Source organism: Bombina bombina, chromosome 1, assembly GCF_027579735.1.
Source record: "Bombina bombina isolate aBomBom1 chromosome 1, aBomBom1.pri, whole genome shotgun sequence".
NCBI lineage: Eukaryota > Metazoa > Chordata > Amphibia > Anura > Bombinatoridae > Bombina > Bombina bombina.
In genome coordinates, this window is record NC_069499.1 from 246,406,327 (window position 1) to 246,430,927 (window position 24,601).

Here is a 24,601-nt window from a genome sequence, read left to right on the forward strand (position 1 = left end):
AATTAGTTATTAGTTACTGTTAAAGCAGTACTACGCACAACTGAACACAGTGAACACCAGTGACTGAGTCTGTCACTGAACACAGTACACAGCAGTCACAGTCACACACAAAGAAACACATAAAAAAGCACACAGACATCAAGGAGTAAATCATGGTGAAGAAAGGGTGGCACGCCACTCACCTGAGGTGTGTGTGCTTTATTTTTGTATTGTGCTGTTGTGTGTGTGTGTGCTGCTGTACTGTCTGGAGGGTACAGTATATTTGTGATCCAATAAAGATTTACTCAAGGCTTTTCCTTCCCCTAATATAGTGGTTTGGCTTCAGTCTCACTCTCTGCACACTCATAGACAGTTAGACAGTCACTAGACAGACACTAGACACAGTGGGACACACACAAACAAAAACATTAAAAGGCACCACAGCCAGTCAGCCACAGTCACACTCACACACACTCATAGACACTTAGACAGACACACATACAAACAAAAACATTCAAAGGCAGTTAAGGCACTCAGACTCACACACACTCATAGATAGATACATACAAACAACATTCAAACTGGCACTCGCTCACAGTCAGTTGTGTAGTGTACTAGTATATTTTGTGATCCAACAAAGATTTACTCAAGGTTTTAAGCTTTTTTTCAAAAAGCTATATAACAGTAACAAATATAAAATAACTTAACAGTAGTCTGCACTGGGCAGTGGGGCACACAGCACTTTCTTCTGGATGTGCCCGAAAACATTAAATATTAATATAAACCTGAATCACTACTATGTAGGTTTTTCTGTAAGAACACTAGTTGATCCACATGCTGTGGTTTGAGGGTGCTTCTTTTTGCCGTTACCACATCTCCTGCAGTGGAGAAAACCCGCTCTGCAGACACGCTTGTACCTGGGATACACAAGTATCGCTTTGACAAATGAGAGAGGAGGGGAAATATGACCTCATGTACATGCCACCAGTTCAAAGGGTCTTCAGTGAGAGGCAGAGATGGGGCTTTACAATATTTCTCTATTTCCTCTTCAGCCTTGGCATAGGGGTCTTGGGTTCTATTGTACCTTCAGTGTCAGTGAAAGACTGTCCCAGCAAAGTCATGAGCAGCGATGTGGACTTTCTTTTGGGAGGAGAAGGGTTATCCTCCTCGATGGGTGATTCTTCTTCCAGAATTTCTTTTCCCTCAGGCAGTGGCACTTCATCCACGTTTGTCCTCCTAGATGTAACTGTACTAGTACACTCAATCTGTGTTTGAACAAAAGAATAGAAAAAATAGCATTCATTATTACCTCAAGCAGCCAGCTAATGCTATGTGTGTGCTCAGAGAGACAGTAAAAGGCTAACAGCTCACATCTATTAGGACTCGGGAGTGGACGGAGGAGGGGGAAAGTTGACTGACTGTGGCGTTTTCGAACTGACTTATATAATAAACCTTGTACTCATTAAACTAGCTACTAATCAAGCTACTGCTAGCTAGCTAAGCCTATTTTGTTATGGATGATATGTTTTATGTTTGTTTTCAATTTATACATTTTTCAAGAAACATGATGCAATTAAAATTACCTCCAAGGATGCAGCCTCCTCAGTCACTCCTCTGTATATCTCCAATCTCTCCTCCTCTGTGAGAATAAAAGGCAGTCCCTTAAAACGAGGATCCAGGGCAGAGGCTGTATAAAGTATCTTCTTCTCTGCCTCACTGCTGTACCTCTTCAGGAGATCTGTTTTGATGGCATTCTTGATCTCATGGATCATGGGTGTGTCTCCCATGGTGTCTGTCATGTTCTGGAGCAGTTGTGCATTTAGAGGGGCAATGAGAGAAACAGTTGGATTGCGCTCTTCTGACATCAGTGTGGTTGCATCTTTCATTGGCTTTAATGCACTCACAGCATCCTCTGCATTTGACACATCTGTTTCGTTGAGAGTGCAGAGATCTGACTCACTTTTTCTGACTTCTGGAGACAACAATGTGGCACAGATTGCAGGTTGCTGTTCTAGGAACCTCTCGACCATGTCATATGAGCTGTTCCACCTTGTTGTCACATCAGTTATCAGCTTATGATTCTTCAGGCCAAGACATTTCTGTTTTTCTTTCAGACAGTGGTTTGCTGTAGTGCTGCGGTGGAAAAATGTTGATATTCGTCGCACTCTGCCTAAAAGCCTGGAGAGCGTGGCCACTTTCAGCGCACGCTGGGATGCGAGATTCAGTGTACAGGTATACCTCACTTTACAGCAATTCGCTAATACAGCGCTTTGTGGAGCTGAAGTTCAACCTCCATGGATTTTGAAACAGTGCTGTAATCATCATGAGATTGCGAGAAAAGTGAATGGCACTATTTTGCTATACGCAGTTCACTCTGTTTACAGCATTGCAGTGCAATCTTTGTCTCAGTGCTATAGTCTGGCAAATTTTACTACAGTTATTGTCACTATTTTACAGGTACAGTATTTATTGAATACTAATTGAATACTTGCTGTGCTAGTGTTAAACTAAACGTAGCACTATTGCACCCCTAATATATGTTAGTTCAAACATGTTTTCAAGATTTTAAACACTGAAAAGAAAGCTAAAACTGCCTTGTTTCACTTTAAGGCGGTTTTCACTTTACAGCGGGGCTCCAGTCCCTAACCCGCTGTGTGAGCGGGGTATACCTGTATGGGCGAAGCATTTTACATGAGGGAATTTTCCAACTTGAGCAGCAACAATCATGTTCAACGCATTGTCGGTCACAAGCACTACAGATTTATCGGACATCTGCCATTCTTCCACGACACGAGACAGTAGCTCCGCCAGATGAGAACCCGTGTGAGACTCATAAACTGCTCTCGTTTGCAGCACATGCGACAAGATCTTCCAGTCCTTGCTAACGTAATGTGCAGTTACTGTTACATAAGACTCCGTCGTGACTGAAGTCCATGAATCACACGTTAATGCGACTCGACTGGCTTGGCTCATTGATGCAATTACCTGAGCTTTTGTTTCGTGGTAGAGTGCAGGTATAACGTTTTCTGTTAAGTGATTGCGTGACGGGATCTTATAACGTGGCTCTAGCGTCTTCAACAGGTTGCGAAACCCAAGGTTTTCCACAACAGAGTAAGGCCGTAGGTCCTTCGCTATGAAAGTTGCCACAGCTTTGGTTATTCTCTTCCCTTTTTCAGAGTTGGGCGGCAAAGTTGACAGCATTGCATCAATTCTTGGCTGATGAGCTTCAGCTAGTCTTGTTATTTCCTTGGCAGTGGCACTGGCGGCAGGGGTTAGCATCTCAGAGTGAAAACGTCTAACGTGATTTCTCAAGTTAGTAGTATTCCCTAGGTATTTAATTTTTGTGTGACAGGCTTTACAAACCGCGTGTGTCTTGTCCAATTCGTGCTTTCCAGTATGTTCATAAAATCCAAAATGTGCCCAGATGCTTGCTTTTAAAATGCTAGGTGCATTATTTATCTCTCTATCTTTTTTGTCTCCCTCTGTCATTTTAGCATGACATGTACATATGTGACGGATGATGTTGTTGTCAACGTCGAACTCTGTCAGTGTTAAAAAAACCCCAAAAAAACACTAAGTTCAAGTTGTCAAAATGTCAAGCCGCAAATGTAAAATAGTAATAGTAGTAACTTCAACTACTTGCCATACATTTTGCCAACATAATTTTTAAAACGAATTGCATTTCAGGGGACATCACTCACTGACACTGTAAGTTACTGTAATATATTACACACTTAAAGGTGCAATGAAACCCAAACATTTACTTTCATGATTCAGATAGAGAATACAATTTTAAATAAACAACATAACTAACTTCTATTATTTAATTTGCTTAATACTTCTCAGATATCATTTGTTGATGAAATAGCAATGCGCAACACACATTAGTGCATGACACAAGGAGGCGATGCATTTCAACAAAGGATAAGCAAATGATATAATAGGGAAAGTTGTTTCAAATTGCATGCACTTTCTTGAATCAAAAATTGGGTTTTATGGCCTTTAGTTTAGTATGTTTAAAAATGCAGCTTTTAGCCTTGTTAAATAACTTATAAAACAGGGATTGGGTTCTTCGGATTGGCATGTGGCATCTTTTAAGAGAGCACTCACCACATGCATTTGCATTGCATATATACAATTTATTATATTAAATAAATAGTATACTATTATTATATATATAATATAAGTATATATTATTTAAAATATTTGCACTTCAGACCAGGCAAGGCATCCATGTGAAAAACATCTACAAGATTATTGATTGTAGTATTGTAGAGGGGCCACAGACCGGCATCCATGTGAAAAACATAGATTAGAGAGTAATAGACAATAGTATACTATTTATTATTTATAATACATTTTATATAGGCAATATTCAATAATGCAGCAATTTGCAATTATGCAGCAGCCTGAGCATCAGTCAGTAGTAGTAGCGTTAAGTAAATAATATTGATTTGATAATTAATAATTTAATTGTACCCCTTATTGTTGTTGTGTACCCCTTATTGTGCTCTTTCAGTAAGCTAATTAGTAATTACTAGGCAAGTAGGCAATGGCATAGGCAATTCAAATTATGGCATGGCAATGGCATTGGCAAAATGTACGACGTTTTGGTAAATAAATAAGCTTTTAAAGTTATTAGTTTCTCACCATAGGTCTCCTACTCTGTCTCCCACAAAATAAAAATGAGCCCGCCGTGTAACTGTATACCGCCGTGTATACTCGGAGTCGGAATCGTCATCGCCATCATCAATCTTTCAGGCAACAGTCCTGCTCCTACTACGTAACTTCGGCACTTCCAGAGACCGCCCATGGAGCGCCCATGTTGCTTTATTGGGTGACGTGACGTCAAAACGCTGTACCGCGCACTTTTGCGCACTTTCTGTTACTTGTCCTGGAGGCGAGGTCACGTGGGTAACGTGAATCGATTCTCGCCTCAGCGGGTTTTTTTTGTTTTCTAAATCTGTTTAAAGTTTAGGAGCCAGACAGTGGTATTTGTATATAGAGAATAACCCAAAAAGTTAGGAGCAGGTGGCTCCTGGGTTTGTCGAGCCCTGCTTTAGGCATCTAGCCAGGTGCATGATTAAGCGATTATACCAAACAGGTGCTAATGATCATCAATTTAATGTGTGGGTTGAAACACAATCATTAACTGTGTAGGAGGAATAAAACTGGTTAACAAGATGAGGTTGCTGAAGACAGTTTGTCAAGTCATACACCATGGCAAGAGTACAGCAACAAGATACAAGTTAGCTATACTGCATCAGCAAGGTTTCTCCCAGGCATAAATTTCAAGGCAGACAAGGGTTTCCAGATGTGCTGTCCAAGCTCTTCTGAAGAAGCACAATGAAACATGCCACATTTAGGATGGATGGCGAAGTGGTCAGCCAAGGAAACTTAGTGCAGTATATCAGGCACATCATGCTTACTTCCCTTTGCAGTTAGATGTACAGTATTGTCATCTGCTCAGAATTGGCAAAAACCAGTGGGACTCTGGTACACCCATCTAGTGTTTTGGAGCAGTCTGGTTAGAAGTGGTCTTCAGGGAAGACTTAAAGCCAAAAAGAACATGCCTCCGTCGTGGAAACAAGGCCAAGCGATTCAACTATGCACGAAAAAAACCCAGGAACTGCAGCACAGAAAATGGCAGCAGGTTCTCTGGACTGATGAGCCGACATTTAATATATTTTGCTTTAGCAGAAGGCAGTTTGTTTGCAGAAGGACTGGAGAGCGGTACAAGTATGGGTGTCTGCAGGCAACAGTGAAGCAAGATGGAGTTTCCTTACAAGTTTTGGGCTACATTTCTGTAAATGGCGTTGTGGATTTGAGGAAATCATCAATTCTGATCAATACAGGTAGATACGTATCCATCATGCAATACCCTCAGGGATGCATCTGAGTGGCCCTAAATTTCATTCTGTAGCATGGCAGCAAAACCTTCTTAAAAACTATCTTCAGCTTAAAGAAAAACAAGGAGACTTGGAAGTGATGATGTAGCCCCCACAGAGCCTGTAAGCCTATCTGCAATTATATGAAGAGACAGAAGCAACTGAGGCTGCCTAAATCCACGGATGAACTGTGGTTAGTTCTCCAAGATGTTTCAAACAACCTATTTGCCGAGTTTCTTAAAACCTGTGTGCAAGTGTACTTAAAAGTATTCATGCTGTTTTGATTTATGTTCTCTCACTTTGCTTTTTGTTAATTGCTAAAAAAAAAAAAATACTATGAACATTTCTATTTTTGAAAGCATTATTTCATACCTGCCAAAATTAATATTAACATCTCTCTAAAGTCAGAACACATTTGCAAGCCTTATTTATTTTGTCTGTGTGTTTTTGTAGGTCAGCTCAAAAGATGTGAACAAATTCCAAATGGTAAGTTAATTTTTACTGACAGTTGCAGAGCATAAGCATGTTGTAATAGATTTTACCTTTCTTCTCAATTTCTGTTCAATGGGTTATGAAACAGTCTGCTTTTATTGTTGTTATAAAAACACTAAGCAGTGGCTTATACTTAGTAGAAACCATTGCAATATGTATTATTCATCATTTTAAATGGATCTTACCAATTTTTGCTTCATTTGTGCAGTGTCCATTACTTCCTGTTACAGCCCTACAAGGAGGCTGTGGTCTGTACGGGATGGGTTAGCGAGCTAGATTTGTGTATTCAGCAGCATCATTAGCCGCTGAATGTGGAAGAAACAGCCGCTCGCATCCTTAGGGTTTTTAAGAGCCGGATTCCTTCTTTGAAAGTGCAACACACTAAGATCTATGCAAATCCATAACTTGGTTTGTTGCACTTTCACAAGAAGGAATCCGTCTCATAAAAGAGATGAAGGCTGCGAGCGGCCCCCTTTTTCCGCACTCGGCAGCTAACCAAGTTGCAGAATGCACGTCTACTTGATGTCCTAAAACTTCTAAAGTAACATGAGCTGGTTTACTATTAAGTGAATAGACTAGATAAACAGAGTGTCACCCAGAATGCAACCTACGTGGCCAACATGTAAGCTCTTTTATCACCCTGAGGACAGTAGCTAAGTGAAATTTTCTAAGTTCTGATTTTGCAAGAAAATAAGTAAGTTTGCTGTTTTTTTACACAATCTTTTTCTTTTTATGTTTACTTTGATTTAAAATATTTGTTTTTACCAAATGAGCAGTGTATTCTTCGGTACTTTGCTACTGGGAATTTCAGAGAAGAACGTGCACAAAGGGGTTAAAGTCGTCTGTTTTTATATCCATTTAGTAACCAGTAATGAATGAGCTTATGAAGTAAATATCTCACATTGTTTAATAGTTCCCTAAAGGGACAGTAAACACCTTGTAATTACAAGACATTTTAGTTGTGAATGCTATAGAACAACATATCAGCCAAGTCTTAACGTTTTTAAAACAAACATCCATTTTACTGCAGTTATTTATTAATAGCCAAACTCCACCTGTAGAGTGAATTGTTTTGTAGTTATCTGATAAAGCCAATTAGGGAGCCTATTAAACTTAACTACAATGCCACAGGGTACTTTGCCTAGCGTACCCTGTTGACATAAATAGGGTTGCAACGATACTAGTATTTGCATGGGTACTTGTACTCGTGAAAATGCACCAATACTTAAAATGATACCTCCAGATCTTACCCATACGCCATCTTGTGGCGTTTTTTCAAACTGCATGTTCCCATTTCATTTTGAAATGGAGTGGAGAGTTAACTAAAAATTGTTCACTGCTACTATACAGCTGGAAGCCTACCTGGGAGGGATCACTGTACCTTGTTCAGACAAACCCCTGAAGTACTAGACAGTTAATAAACTAAAATTTCCAGCTCTGGCTAAAATGGCCCAAAAATATCTTTCTGTCCCAGAAATATCTTTCTGCAGTAGTGTGAAAAATGAAAGTCTCTATCATCTCTATCTCTATCATCTCTATGTCTCTATATCTCTGTGTCTCTATATCTCTGTGTCTCTATATCTCTGTGTCTCTATATCTTTATATTTAGCCAGAAGAAAATGCACTCTCAGGACTTTCATAAATAAGTTACTTTTACATGCTGATGAAGGAGGCAAAACCTCCGAAAACCTATCTCTGTGTGTGTGTATATGTATATGTATATATATATATATATATATATATATCTATCTATCTATCTATCTAATGTGTGTGTATATCTCTGTGTCTGTGTATATATATTATTATATATAATGTGTGTGTATATGTATGTATGTGTGTGTATATATATATATATATATATATATATATATATATTGTGTGTGTGTATATATATATTATTATATATAATGTGTGTGTATATCTCTATGTATGTATGTATGTATATATATATAATATACACACACACTATATATATATATATATATATATATATATATATATATATATATATATATATATATATATATATATATAGTAAAGTAGAAAGGAGTTGCAAGCAGCGGTCTTAAAAGCAAACAGTCTTTATTAGAATATAGGATAAAAACACTCCATGAAGTGGCACAAATGCATACACAACATTAGTCCGCTAACATGTTTCGGCCTGAGGCCGTAATCATAGCTAATGGACTTAGCACCTGTGTACCTTAAAAAGCACCAGGATCGCCCTGATTGGGTAAAAACAAAATCTCGCATTGTGATGCTGGTTAACTCTTTGAGTACTTTTACAAGGAAATGTTATATTTCAATTCAGAATTTTCTTATTACAAAGAGCCTGTCACTGGAGAACCCTCCAATAACAAAAATGAATATACACAAAAACATATATGACAGCAGAATTATCAAATGGAAACTGTTCAAAAGATTTAAACAATAAGTCTAACTATGAACTAAACCGCTAAAAAAGCACACCATAGAGAGCAACTACCAACCTACCAAATTGTGAAGCGTTTAAAGCACAATACAATATGTAGCGGTGCACATGTAGAGTTACTAACATGATACATAATATTATTTAATCATAAGCCCTAAACAGTTACATTGTTTCTGTTTTAATGGTGGCAAAAAGCGTTACAAAACCTACAAAGATTTGGTGTAATCAAAGATTAATGTATAATGGATAAATAGTAAAAGTTTCCTAATCTGTCATGTTGTTGTAATTAAGGACATGTTATTGGATGGGGAACATAAATAATATTATTAATCTCAACTGAACTAGAGAGGAGGGAAAAATACTAATAATAAGAACACTTATTTAAGTAGCTGAATGTTGGATTATATATAACCTGAACACTGCATAATTCCTCTTTCGTATTGATAAATTTATATATTTCATTTAATTATACTTAGTTTCATTTTATTTTAACAAAGGAATGTAAACAAGATTCGTATGTCACCAAACAACCCCTGTATTACCATATTAATGATATTCTCCTTGTGGAGTATTCAACGGTATGGCTAGTAAATACCTAGTCCCCAAGGGGAAATGTAGAAAAGAAAGGTTCTATATATCATAAAAAAGAAAGAAAGAACGATTCAATGGAGGCATGACAAATGTCAATAATGCAAAAAAGCACGGCAGTAAATGCAATAGATTCTATTACATCATGATATGTTTATACCACAATATAATAAAACATTATATCGTTACTTTATTGTTATAATAATAATAATAGGGGACAGAAGCTGGTGCCGCAGAAAAGGGAAAGTAACCCATGGCAAAAAATCTCTTATTGCCAATAATTAATTAGATCATACTCGGAGTTCAGGCCAGTGGGTACACGGGTCTGGAGTCTGAAGATCCAAAACATTTCCCTCTTCTGTAGCAACCTATCCCTATCCCCTCCCCTTGGTGGACAGGTAACTCTTTCAATAGCCTGCCATTTCAGTGTATTGACACTGCTATGATGATATTTAGCAAAATGCTGTACCAAGGGAGTGGATGCCGTACCTGCCTGTATGGTTGATAGATGATTACGTATGCGGACCTTAACCTCTGTTGTGGTAAGTCCCACGTACTGTAAATGACAGTGGGTACAACTGAGGACATAGACCACATATGTGGAGGTACACTTTAGGCATGTTTGTATGGGGAACCTTTCACCTGTCACTTCTGATTTAACATTATCCGCAGGGAGGACAAACTCACACACCCTACATTTATTGTGACATTTGAAAATGCCCCTATGTGTAAGCCAGGAGCTCTGTCGTGTATCGGTTTTGGGTAAGACTGATGGTGACAACATGTTACCTAAAGTGCTTGTTTTCCTATAGGAACACCGCAATCCTTTGGAGACACAGTTCTCCAATTTGTCATCTGCAGCAAGAAAAGAGAAATGTTTTTTCACTATTCTGCAAATGTCCTGATATTCCTGACTGTATTCTGTGACAAAGGTTATTCCTTTGTGATGTTCCTCAGATAGACTGAGAGCATTACTTTTTGTATCCAAAGTTTGCTTCCTATCAAGCGTATCAACCTGATTTCTTGCTTTTTTGATGACATGGGAACTGTATCCTCTACTCTTCAATCTGTTTGTCAAATCTTTTGATTGTTCTGTGTATTTATCAGGTAATGTGCAATTGCGCTTGACCCTAGTGAACTGTCCCTTAGCTACCGCATAGGGTACATGTCTTGGGTGACAACTACTCGCATGGAGGAGTGTATTCCCTGCTATGGGTTTCCTAAAAATCTCAGTAATCACCCTTCCATCATCCATACCTTTGATGGTGATGTCCAAAAAGTTTATTTCATTTTCACTCAGTTCATAGGTAAACTTGATTCCAATATTATTGGAGTTCAAATATGCCACAAAAGATGTAAACTGCATTGTGCTCCCCTTCCATACAAGAAGGAGATCATCAATAAAGCGAACATAAAAACAAATTAGGTGTCTGTAGGAATTTCCATCTCCAAAGACGTGGGACAGCTCCCACCAACCCATAAAAAGGTTGGCATAGGAGGGGGCAAACTTAGCCCCCATGGCTGTCCCACGTCTCTGGAGATAGAACCTGTCCTCAAAAGAAAAATAGTTGTGGGTTAGCAAAAACTTTAATACTCTGAGTATGAAGCACCGAAAGTCCTCAGAAAAATCAGAATAGTATTCCAGGAAAAAACCAACTGCTGTAAGGCCCTCCTCATGAGGGATCGAGGAATACAATGCTACTACGTCAATAGTTGCCCATTTATAGCAAGCACTGTTCCACTTAAGTTTGTCCAAAATCATTATTACATCCTTCGTATCCTGGATGTAGCTATGTAGGTTCTTAACAAGTGGTTGTAGAATGCTATCAACCCATTGTGACACATGTTCCAACAGAGAATTAATACCACTCACTATTGGACGACCCCTGACTTCTGTCAGGGACTTATGGACTTTGGGCAAATGATGGAAAATGGGCACAACTGGATGATCCACTACTAAAAATTCAAATGTTTTTTGATCGTAGTGCCCTTCCTCCAACCCATCGTCCAAAATGTCCAATAGATCCTTCTTAAATGTAGTGGTAGGATCCCTATCAAGGGGGATATAATCCTCTACATTGTTAAGCTGGCGTAGTGCCTCATTTACATAGTCAGTCTTGTTCAAAACCACGACAGAGCCCCCCTTATCGGCTGAGCGTATAACTATGTTTTTATTCTCTTGGAGCTCCTTAAGAGCCACTCTCTCAGACCTAGACAAATTGGGGGTCTGGTAGGCAACTGAATCTTTAAGTTTAATCAAGTCTCGTTCCACTCGCTTAAAGAAAGTTTCTAGGGTGGAACCCCTATTATGAATGGGGTAAAATTCTGATTTGTTTTGAAAACCACTAGCAGCATTAATACTTTGTTTGTTGGTTAGTGATAAAGAGTCATGTGACAAACTCTCCAAATTGATTAAATCACATGTTTCACCAAAATTGAATCTACTTAGTTTAGGGGTATATGTAAGTTGCATTGGCTGGGAATTAAGGCTATCCCCTTGTGTAGACTGTTGGGGTTCTGTGAAAAAATGTCTCTGAAGGGTCATATTACGTATAAGTTTATTTACATCAAGAATAGTGTTAAATACATTGAAATGTTTAGTAGGAGCAAAATTCAAGCCATGGCAGAGTAGGGAGATTTGTGGGTCTGTTAAAGTGAATCCTGATAAATTTATCACATTATTTACATTAGTTATTTGTATTTCTTCCTGCCTCTTTGACCTCTCAAATGGTAGTGGTCCTGACTTGTTTGTCCTATCCCTGTGCGCTGTGGAGGAAGACGAAAAACCTGCTCTATCTGGCGTTGATCATCATCAGATATAGCTGTTTGTGGTACTGTTGTACTATTATCAACATACTTTGTGGAGGAGCCTTTAGGTTCAGCAGATTTAGTCTTAGACGTCACTGCTTGTATCTGATGGTGACCAGAGCCAGATGCCTCGCAGACTGCCTGTTGTGATGGATTTTGCTTGGTATTTTTAAGTATGCTTCTTGGTGGTTCATCACCACTCGAAGCCCCATTATCATCCCCTGACTCAAAGTCAGTGTCAGAATATGTCACTCTCTTGGCTTCTGTATTATGTACAGCCCCTTGATCATTATTTGTATTTCTATTCCTACTACCATTCCGTCTATTCCTGGATCTACCTCTAGACTGTCTTCTGGGTCTGTTGTCTGCCTTTTTCCATGTATAAACAGTATTGCTATTATAGTCTGTCTGATCCCTTATAAATTTCGTTTGTTTAGTTTCAAGGACTGCTTTTTTCACCTGTGCAACTGTTATTTTAAGAATACCATCAAATTTGGCGAAGCTAGTCTCCAGCTGTCTTGAATTCATTTCTGTCTGTAAAAGCTCTATCTCTCCTCTAATAGCCTTCAAAACATTTGATTTATATGAAATTAATAATAACATTAGGCGAGTAGAACAATCAGACAAAATATCATTCCATGTACTAATAAAATCTACATCAGTGACATCAAACGTGGGAAATTTATTCAATCTCAAACCACGTGGTATAATTTTGAGTTTAATGTATGTTTCCAAAGTCCAAATGTCCCACTGTAGTTTGTGTTCCCTTATCAAGAGCTTTTCCATATCTTCAAACAATGTGGACAATGAATAATTGGATTTATCAGTAGAAAAGATCCTCTCAATTTCTAGTGTAGGATAGTCCCTTTCCGTGACAGGCAACAATGAATAAAAATTAGTGACCTCCATGGAGAGAAAGGACAGCTCTGTGAGTTGGACAGTAACAGTAGGGTGCAACCAGGCTAAGCACCTAAATAAACAAGCCAAAGGTAAAAGTCACTGTTACTGCCCTTTCCAAATTAATTGTCTTGCAGACAAAAACAAAGTCCGGTGAATATACGTTCTCTGTATCAAAGCAATAAACCTTTAAAGAATATATGTGTATATGAATAGCTTTGAACTGCTTAAAACAGCTCGGCTGACCCCCTATACACGCCTGTGTAGATATCAATAAACATATCAGAGACTGAGTGTGCTTCAGAAAACCGGAGGTTCAAGGGGTACAAAGAAGCGGTCAAAAACAGAGTATGCGGTACCTTCAAATCTCGGACATAAAGAGTGAAGACCGGGACTTGTTATCCCAGACGGCGTAAGCGCCTATACTCACCGCTCCTCTGGACCGCTGACCCCTTAAAATAGCTCAGTCTCTGATCTACCTCCGGAATTCACATATGTGCACTCGATGGTCTCCTCGGCAAAACTTCAGAGAGGCGTCCTACTGTGCAGGAGGGGGCGTGACGTGCGTGCTTCAGCGTTTCGAATCCATACGCTGATCCTGATCGGCTATCGAAAACAGAGTTCCCATAAACCGGCTTTGGAGCTTAAAGTCCCAGACCTGCTGCTGCTGCCCGGAATAATTGTAGTAAAGTAGAAAGGAGTTGCAAGCAGCGGTCTTAAAAGCAAACAGTCTTTATTAGAATATAGGATAAAAACACTCCATGAAGTGGCACAAATGCATACACAACATTAGTCCGCTAACATGTTTCGGCCTGAGGCCGTAATCATAGCTAATGGACTTAGCACCTGTGTACCTTAAAAAGCACCAGGATCGCCCTGATTGGGTAAAAACAAAATCTCGCATTGTGATGCTGGTTAACTCTTTGAGTACTTTTACAAGGAAATGTTATATTTCAATTCAGAATTTTCTTATTACAAAGAGCCTGTCACTGGAGAACCCTCCAATAACAAAAATGAATATACACAAAAACATATATGACAGCAGAATTATCAAATGGAAACTGTTCAAAAGATTTAAACAATAAGTCTAACTATGAACTAAACCGCTAAAAAAGCACACCATAGAGAGCAACTACCAACCTACCAAATTGTGAAGCGTTTGACGTAGTAGCATTGTATTCCTCGATCCCTCATGAGGAGGGCCTTACAGCAGTTGGTTTTTTCCTGGAATACTATTCTGATTTTTCTGAGGACTTTCGGTGCTTCATACTCAGAGTATTAAAGTTTTTGCTAACCCACAACTATTTTTCTTTTGAGGACAGGTTCTATCTCCAGAGACGTGGGACAGCCATGGGGGCTAAGTTTGCCCCCTCCTATGCCAACCTTTTTATGGGTTGGTGGGAGCTGTCCCACGTCTTTGGAGATGGAAATTCCTACAGACACCTAATTTGTTTTTATGTTCGCTTTATTGATGATCTCCTTCTTGTATGGAAGGGGAGCACAATGCAGTTTACATCTTTTGTGGCATATTTGAACTCCAATAATATTGGAATCAAGTTTACCTATGAACTGAGTGAAAATGAAATAAACTTTTTGGACATCACCATCAAAGGTATGGATGATGGAAGGGTGATTACTGAGATTTTTAGGAAACCCATAGCAGGGAATACACTCCTCCATGCGAGTAGTTGTCACCCAAGACATGTACCCTATGCGGTAGCTAAGGGACAGTTCACTAGGGTCAAGCGCAATTGCACATTACCTGATAAATACACAGAACAATCAAAAGATTTGACAAACAGATTGAAGAGTAGAGGATACAGTTCCCATGTCATCAAAAAAGCAAGAAATCAGGTTGATACGCTTGATAGGAAGCAAACTTTGGATACAAAAAGTAATGCTCTCAGTCTATCTGAGGAACATCACAAAGGAATAACCTTTGTCACAGAATACAGTCAGGAATATCAGGACATTTGCAGAATAGTGAAAAAACATTTCTCTTTTCTTGCTGCAGATGACAAATTGGAGAACTGTGTCTCCAAAGGATTGCGGTGTTCCTATAGGAAAACAAGCACTTTAGGTAACATGTTGTCACCATCAGTCTTACCCAAAACCGATACACGACAGAGCTCCTGGCTTACACATAGGGGCATTTTCAAATGTCACAATAAATGTAGGGTGTGTGAGTTTGTCCTCCCTGCGGATAATGTTAAATCAGAAGTGACAGGTGAAAGGTTCCCCATACAAACATGCCTAAAGTGTACCTCCACATATGTGGTCTATGTCCTCAGTTGTACCCACTGTCATTTACAGTACGTGGGACTTACCACAACAGAGGTTAAGGTCCGCATACGTAATCATCTATCAACCATACAGGCAGGTACGGCATCCACTCCCTTGGTACAGCATTTTGCTAAATATCATCATAGCAGTGTCAATACACTGAAATGGCAGGCTATTGAAAGAGTTACCTGTCCACCAAGGGGAGGGGATAGGGATAGGTTGCTACAGAAGAGGGAAATGTTTTGGATCTTCAGACTCCAGACCCGTGTACCCACTGGCCTGAACTCCGAGTATGATCTAATTAATTATTGGCAATAAGAGATTTTTTGCCATGGGTTACTTTCCCTTTTCTGCGGCACCAGCTTCTGTCCCCTATTATTATTATTATAACAATAAAGTAACGATATAATGTTTTATTATATTGTGGTATAAACATATCATGATGTAATAGAATCTATTGCATTTACTGCCGTGCTTTTTTGCATTATTGACATTTGTCATGCCTCCATTGAATCGTTCTTTCTTTCTTTTTTATGATATATAGAACCTTTCTTTTCTACATTTCCCCTTGGGGACTAGGTATTTACTAGCCATACCGTTGAATACTCCACAAGGAGAATATCATTAATATGGTAATACAGGGGTTGTTTGGTGACATACGAATCTTGTTTACATTCCTTTGTTAAAATAAAATGAAACTAAGTATAATTAAATGAAATATATAAATTTATCAATACGAAAGAGGAATTATGCAGTGTTCAGGTTATATATAATCCAACATTCAGCTACTTAAATAAGTGTTCTTATTATTAGTATTTTTCCCTCCTCTCTAGTTCAGTTGAGATTAATAATATTATTTATGTTCCCCATCCAATAACATGTCCTTAATTACAACAACATGACAGATTAGGAAACTTTTACTATTTATCCATTATACATTAATCTTTGATTACACCAAATCTTTGTAGGTTTTGTAACGCTTTTTGCCACCATTAAAACAGAAACAATGTAACTGTTTAGGGCTTATGATTAAATAATATTATGTATCATGTTAGTAACTCTACATGTGCACCGCTACATATTGTATTGTGCTTTAAACGCTTCACAATTTGGTAGGTTGGTAGTTGCTCTCTATGGTGTGCTTTTTTAGCGGTTTAGTTCATAGTTAGACTTATTGTTTAAATCTTTTGAACAGTTTCCATTTGATAATTCTGCTGTCATATATGTTTTTGTGTATATTCATTTTTGTTATTGGAGGGTTCTCCAGTGACAGGCTCTTTGTAATAAGAAAATTCTGAATTGAAATATAACATTTCCTTGTAAAAGTACTCAAAGAGTTAACCAGCATCACAATGCGAGATTTTGTTTTTACCCAATCAGGGCGATCCTGGTGCTTTTTAAGGTACACAGGTGCTAAGTCCATTAGCTATGATTACGGCCTCAGGCCGAAACATGTTAGCGGACTAATGTTGTGTATGCATTTGTGCCACTTCATGGAGTGTTTTTATCCTATATTCTAATAAAGACTGTTTGCTTTTAAGACCGCTGCTTGCAACTCCTTTCTACTTTACTACAATTATTCCGGGCAGCAGCAGCAGGTCTGGGACTTTAAGCTCCAAAGCCGGTTTATGGGAACTCTGTTTTCGATAGCCGATCAGGATCAGCGTATGGATTCGAAACGCTGAAGCACGCACGTCACGCCCCCTCCTGCACAGTAGGACGCCTCTCTGAAGTTTTGCCGAGGAGACCATCGAGTGCACATATGTGAATTCCGGAGGTAGATCAGAGACTGAGCTATTTTAAGGGGTCAGCGGTCCAGAGGAGCGGTGAGTATAGGCGCTTACGCCGTCTGGGATAACAAGTCCCGGTCTTCACTCTTTATGTCCGAGATTTGAAGGTACCGCATACTCTGTTTTTGACCGCTTCTTTGTACCCCTTGAACCTCCGGTTTTCTGAAGCACACTCAGTCTCTGATATGTTTATTGATATCTACACAGGCGTGTATAGGGGGTCAGCCGAGCTGTTTTAAGCAGTTCAAAGCTATTCATATACACATATATTCTTTAAAGGTTTATTGCTTTGATACAGAGAACGTATATTCACCGGACTTTGTTTTTGTCTGCAAGACAATTAATTTGGAAAGGGCAGTAACAGTGACTTTTACCTTTGGCCTATATATATATATATATATATAATAATATACACACACATACATACACAGAGATATACACACGCATTATATATAATAATATATATACACAGACATATATATATATATATATATATATTTATTTATTTATATATATTGTGTATGGATCCTTATTTTTTTTTTCTTTTTTTTTTTTTTTTTTTTTTTTTTCTTGCGAGTACCTAAAATGGTGGTGGCCAGTTGGGGGCTGAGGGAGGTAGGGGGGGTGATGTGTCAAGTGGGAGTGTAATCTCTACACTACAGCTAAAATTAGCCTTACAAGCTATCCAATTAATCGCTTCTAGGCCAGGAATTTCAGAAGTGCAGCTGCAATTAGCAGCCTTCTAATTACCAAAAAGCAATGGCAAAGCCATGCATGTCTGTTATTTCTGGACAAAGCTTTTACAACCATTTGTGTCATGACTGCATAAGCGGTATGTAAATTTAGTGAAAAATTTAACGATTTCATTTTGAGGCAAAAAGGTGACATGAACTATACCAGAATGGGCCTAGATCACTTTTTTTTTAGCCTGTCCTTAGGCCAGATTTTTAGGATTACCTTGGTGAGAGCAGGTAAAATAACCATGTTTACTAATTAGCATGGGCCTTTGATAAAGTGTCAGGCGTTTTGCACTGCTTCTCTCTATATAATACTTTAATAACATGTTGGCCTTAATTGGCATTCGCGTTTAGCTGGTGGTTTTTATAGAAAATATATCAGTGTTTCGTATATTCACTTATATAGCAGGGATATAGTGGGTTAAATATAAAGGGCCATGGTGGCATCTGCACAGTATTATTTAACAGTGCTGTCATATCGTAATACCCACACCTACACCCTAGATCTATAATTAGAGCTATATACGATTCGTGATATACCACATAAACAGGCTGACACGCACTTAGGATTATTGATAGGAACTACAGGGAATTCATCCCTCAATGTCCTGAGAGAAGCTAGTGTAATTTTATACCTACGAGTGTGTTTCTCTTTTAAACACACTTTCTATTTTTTAAAATTTTTGTTTTCTCTATTTAATTATTAGATGACACTTTGTCATCCTTGGTATATACCTACACTTACTATTTGAAACATAGATTACCTTGTAGGGGTTCCCGGTGGACCACTAGTTGCCTGCATATCCCCTACCTGACCCTGAATATTTAGATTGGGTACATATGTGATTACACACCTCTATATAATTAGTTTACATCCAAGTCAGATAGTGCTAGTATTTTTGAATTTTTCCTATTTGAACCCTTATATAAACTTATACCTGGTTACAATTCTCCAGGAACGTTATCCTATTTTGAATAATTAATAGTCTTATGCTAGACTGTCTTTAGTGTGTCCGGAATCCCTATCTGTACACTTGGATAGTAATGACAGGATACCTTCATGTAGTTTATAGATACTGAACTGATTGTTGATACCTTAGGAGGACCAACATCACCAATCCAATTTAACGTTACTGGGTCAAGATATTGTGAATGTATGTGTTGCATACCTTATTTTAATCTCTTATTTTGATTTTAATTAATAAACAATAAAGGTTATATTTTATGTTACGGGTCGTCTAGCTCACCTCCATTATGATAGTCTAGATTCTCACCCTAAGTGTGCCATACGATACCTCTGTCCTTCCTTTTTTATTTTTCTGATACTTTAAACCCGGTATCTAGGCACTGCCCATCAGGGATACATAGGCTTACCCTGTAGGGATATTCTGAGAATTCTAACCTGTTCCCCTTCCGAACTCCTCCAATAGAGGGGAGTCTCTAAGGTGTGTGATGCTCTCTGAGAGCGATACGTCAGAGAGGGTGTGGTAAGGAGATGACTGGTACTCCATGACCACTGCATGTTGATAAAAATAGATTTAACCCTTGACTATGAATTTTATGGGATCTGGGGATTGGCTATAAGGACCAATTAGGAGTCAACATTTCCTATCATGTAATGTGAATAAAACCAATTTATATAATTCTAATACGTGTAAGTGTCCTATCTATAGTACGCTATATAAGTATATGAAATATGAAGAGAGAGCAAATAGTGTTATGTGAATAAACTTAAAAAAATAATAATATACACATATAGGGAGGGTGTGATTTTAAAGCTGGATTTACAGTAGTGCTTTAATGGGGTGTGTGACTATATAAACTATAATATAGTGTATATGATTAGTGTAGTGCTAACATTGGGATAGGGAAAAACATGATTTTCTATAAACTATGTGGGTATATGTGCTAAATGATAAAAAGGAATGCAGAAGTGTCAGTGTATGAAAGATATATCTAGGTGGGTACTATAATCAGGGGGAAATGTGATAACATTATATACACTTGGACATTTTTTTAAACGTATGATATGGACTGGACTAATAAGAGGTGTGTAATGGGTTGTAGGGTGTGTGTGATATTGGTTAGTGTGTTAATAAAACTACTAAAAAAATATAGTAATGCAATAATGATGGGGTCTATTTGCAAAATTCATATACTAAAAGGGGCGAATGCTGGTGGTCAGCTGATTTTTGTACATATGTCAAATGTAGGCGATTATTGCAGAGACTGGTTTATTTTGCCATGACATAAAAGATCAATACGTGACATTTTAACATAGTTACGATCATTAAATTTATGTTTTTTGATATATGGGATATACTAGTTATATGGATTTATAATGTCTATTAGGACATTGTCGATGACAAGCGTTGTGTATTTATGCAAAAGAACATATGGAAGAGAGGTTTATTGTTGATTAACTGCACCTGTTTAGCCAGTGAGTGGGAGGAGTCCATTAGGGGATTGGGTAGTGGAGATTTAAAAGCCAGAGCTTCCATGATAACAGATGCCTGAAGAAACCGCTAGCACAGCTGAGAAACGCGTTGCAATCTGTTGACAATATTGTTTTTATATACTTTCGGTAATACACACCCATTGTTTTTTATTATTGGTTTTAATAAAAATATACTGTATTATATGGAAGCCTGAGCTTTATTCGATCATCCCTTGGCACACCTGGGCCTCTACATCCTGTTTGAGGATCAGTTTGCTGGGACACTGTGAGATCCCTGCTTGCGTCACTTAGCACATTTGGTGCTGCTCCCTTTGTGAGTATAATTGCAATACAAGACCCACTACTGTTTGTTACAATCTCAGTATTATACTAGGAGGTGCCCTCTTGTTTGTGATTCCTCTTCCAGATTTCCTAATAGAATTACATGTCTGTGCTTTTCTCAGGTTAATCTTTCATTTAAATGCTGTATTATATTTTATTGTAATGTCCCTTTAATTGTGATAAGCAATATTGTTTACCTCTAGTTACACTGCCACACTTGCAGCTTGTATTTAGAATCCCTAGCTATGGTTGAAACACTGTTTGCTGGGGGTATCTATAGGAAAACGGGTCCCCTAATATAACTTGCTATGTAAATATGCTACAGTGAAATATTTTATTCAACCATATTTACTTTGGGAACAGACAGACTTGTATTCCGCAATTACTGTGCAATGCAAAACTCCATTATGTGCAGATGGCTGAAGAAATAACATTATAGTGAATCTGAGTTCATGTGTTTACATTGCACCATAAACTGTCAGACTGAGATTGTATTTATTTCAATCTCTAAGTTTTTTTATATTGCACGTCGTTGCTGGGCGAAACCTCTGGAGTGCAGATTTTCTATAAAGTAAAAAAATTGCTTCTGCGGTTTAACATTTTAAGCTGAATTTCATATTGTTTGTAAGATTTTAAAGGGATGTGTGAAAACCCAAAATGATTCTTTTGTGATTCAAATAAAGGATGCACATTTGAAAAAGTTTTCATTGTCAAATTTTGCTTCATTCTTTTGGTATTCATTTTTTTTTTTTTTTTTTTTTATATAGCATACATACCTATGTAGGCAGTCTGGAGCACTGTATAGCAGTAGTCTATGAAAACACTGCTGCCATATAGTGCTCTTACAAATGTAAACCTTTTTAAAAATATAGCAACAAAGCTCTTTCCATATAGTGATCCACACAGGTGCATCCTCTTGACTTTACCTACCTAATATTCAACAGAGGTTACTAAGAGAACAAAGTAAATTTGATAATTAAAATCAGTTGAAATTTTTTGTTTTGTTGTTTTTCTCAATTCTGAAACCATTTTTGTTTTCATGTCCCTTTTTAAATGTTTGTCCTGTTAACCAATACTGTTTTTCCAAGCTTATTTATTTGAATATACTCTTTGTGAAAGCCCCTTTATTTCTATTTTCAGGCTTATTCCAACCTTCTCAGAGCAAACATGGACGGACTGAAAAAGAAAGACAAGAAAAGCAAAAACAAGAAGAGTAGTGCAGCACAATGATTCATTCGGACTTGTGTACAAACCTTAACGCTTGCTGTTTGCCTCATGGGCTTCAGTCACGGCTATTGTTTCACTTGAATCCATACTTGCTGCCTGTATAATGTGTTCATTTTATAAGATGGCTTCTCCATACGCCTGACATTTTGTTTCTACATCTGGTCAGGATGCTAAATTGGGTATTTAAACGTTCACTCGGTTCCACGCAGATTTTATTCACTAGGTGCTAATTCTCATTGGCTATAAGCCCTTTAGACTGAACTTGCTACAGATTTATTGTAGTGCTTGTCTATACTGTACACCTATTCTTGGGCATAGTTATTTCAGACCCCTAGAAAGGCCTTCCTTAATCCTTAATATTTATATTATTTTGTTTTTGAGAACCAAGAAACACTGCTTACACTTTCCAATAATAGAATATGTTTTATTGACGTCATGATACAGATTATAAGGAATAATTTATTTCAACATGAAAATGAATTTGTCGTTATTGTTTTAAAAGAATCCTTTAAAATGCTGCAAAACTCCAGTTCTTTTGATTGCTGATGGGTAAGCATACATTGTGTTGTAGATTTTTGTCATTCATTTTCTCTTCTGCCAACAGGTTATATGGACCTTTTTGAAAAACTTTTCTTTATATTAATTTTTCATTGGGAAATCTAAAACCTGTTATTTGAAATTAACATTTTCCTGGGAACAATATTTGTATTAAAAAATTTATTTCAGGCAATTTTGTTTTGTCCTGAAAGTAAAGAATGATCTGATCTTCAGGGTGTCAAATAGATATAAAGATAGATACTAGTGTCTGGCCACCAATTTGCTTTGTTGTTTTTTTTTTGTTTAACATGTTTAATTTCTTCTTGGAAAGTGAATAAAGGAATTTACTAAAAAAAAAAAAAAAAAAAAAATGTACTCAGCGTTGTGTTTTGACAATATTAAATGTTTCTCAGGTTTGTGCACATTTCCTATATCCCTGTCCATTTTAAATATTTTACATGGAAATGTTCTGCAGTTTCTGTACTCGCCAGGCATTTCTGTATAAAGATACATCTTACATTACTGTGAGATTAAGTTGGGATAAATGCATTTCGTAGAGCTGCGTGAGGCCAGCAAAATGTGGGACTGATAATTATTCAATTAAAAAAGAAATTATGTATGCGCGCCGCACAGTGAAGTTCTGGCAGAGAACACTGCAGACTTAAAGAAGAATGTATTCTTTGGAGTGAAAACGTTTTGGCAAGCTCTGCATGTCTGTGTAACACTTGTAAAGCTGGCGTTCTGTGTTGGTGCCAGTAGGTTTTTTTCACTAGATGGGTTGAACAACACTTTTAGGCTCCATTTACACAGATGTAGCCGCCTGGTCTTGCTGTGTTTTGGCTTTCCCACTAAAGCTATTCATTTCTGCTTCCTGATACCCCTTCTCCATTAGTAGGCAGATATATGTAAAAAGACTCTGCAGAAAGAACAAAAATAACTGGATTAACATTTTCTCATATACTTTGCAGTGAGAAACTTCATGATAACTTTAATAGGCTTTTACAGAATGGTAATGCATCATAACTCTGTATTAATATGAAAGCTAAACTCTAAAGAATAGGTGGATTATATCAAATATGCAGCTAATTTTATGAATAACTACACTCCCCCTTGCCTGACTACAGTGTTCAAAAGCATATATGGCAACATTACAAACGCCATCAAGGGGAGTGAGAACCCAGTCATAGTAGTTTGCACTTGGTGACTGGAGTCGGTCATCCTGAACTTTTGAATGATAGAATTTATACAGCTGATCGTTGCACAGTCTTCATTAATGAGGAAGAACAGTTTCATTAAATGTTATAGCACCGGATGCAAGATCAGTTATGTTTGTAAGTTGGAGATAATTTTGTATTCTACACTGCTGGTAGGAATATCTTTTATTTATTTTTTTCAATTGCATGTAGTATATTTAGTCAGCTCTAGGGGGTTCCAGGAAAAAAAAGTGAGTCTGCTTGATTTTTTTTTTCAATTTTTTTTTATTGTATTCGTTATTGTTTAAAAAGATCCATTTACTACCCTTCCCCATAACCAACATTGTTAATAACAATGTTGGTGTTATATTAATATACTTTATAACCTCTAAGATTGCCTGTTTCTGAGCCCTGGCGGGCCCTTTTTTTTTGGCAATCTTGCACTACAGCCAGACCGTGCTAGTTCATGTATGCTATAAAGATAACCCTGTGCTCACTCCCGTGGAGAATAATTGGTTCATAAGAACCAGCACTAATTGGTTAAAATGCAAGTTTTTAGAACGCTTAAAAAAATGCTGAGATAAGGGGCAGTCTGCATGGGGCTTAGATACAGGTAATAAGAGGTAAAAAAAAGTATATTAATCTAACATTGTTGGTTATGGGGAATGGGTAATAAAGGGATTATCTTTTTTTAAACGATAACAATTTTCAAGCGGACTGTCCCTTTTTGTTTCTTGAGCATTTGAGAGATATTCAAAATCCAGACGATACAATTGTCAAAGACAATACAAAGAATAACTCATTCAGTCCAATGCATACAGTGCACACTCTGGTTTGAGAGTGTAGATCACTTCTATTTTTTGTATATGTCTAAGGAAGATTACAATTAACTGACACCCTTGTTTGTATTTCCAAACACAGCAAAGTCCAGCAGCACATTCACTTTTCTTAAGACCATTATTCCATTTTATT

The 24,601-nt window shown here is 37.6% G+C and overlaps 2 protein-coding genes across 2 annotated transcripts in view; one reads left to right on the top strand and one right to left on the bottom strand.

Moving 5' to 3' along the window:
• The window catches only part of SRP14 (signal recognition particle 14), a 32,281-nt gene extending 9,566 nt beyond the window's left edge, over positions 1-22,715 (top strand). Inside the window, exons 4-5 of the mRNA XM_053697908.1 lie at positions 6,321-6,353; positions 21,813-22,715. Coding sequence (XP_053553883.1) covers positions 6,321-6,353; positions 21,813-21,902 — 123 coding nt within the window. The 3' untranslated portion in view covers positions 21,903-22,715. The remainder of the gene's footprint in view (positions 1-6,320; positions 6,354-21,812) is intronic.
• Positions 22,716-23,238: 523 nt separating this feature from the next.
• Positions 23,239-24,601, bottom strand: part of LOC128657480 (neuroglobin-1-like) — a 145,318-nt gene continuing 143,955 nt past the window's right edge. Inside the window, exon 5 of the mRNA XM_053711840.1 lies at positions 23,239-23,352. Within this exon, the coding sequence (XP_053567815.1) occupies positions 23,239-23,352 (114 nt within the window). The remainder of the gene's footprint in view (positions 23,353-24,601) is intronic.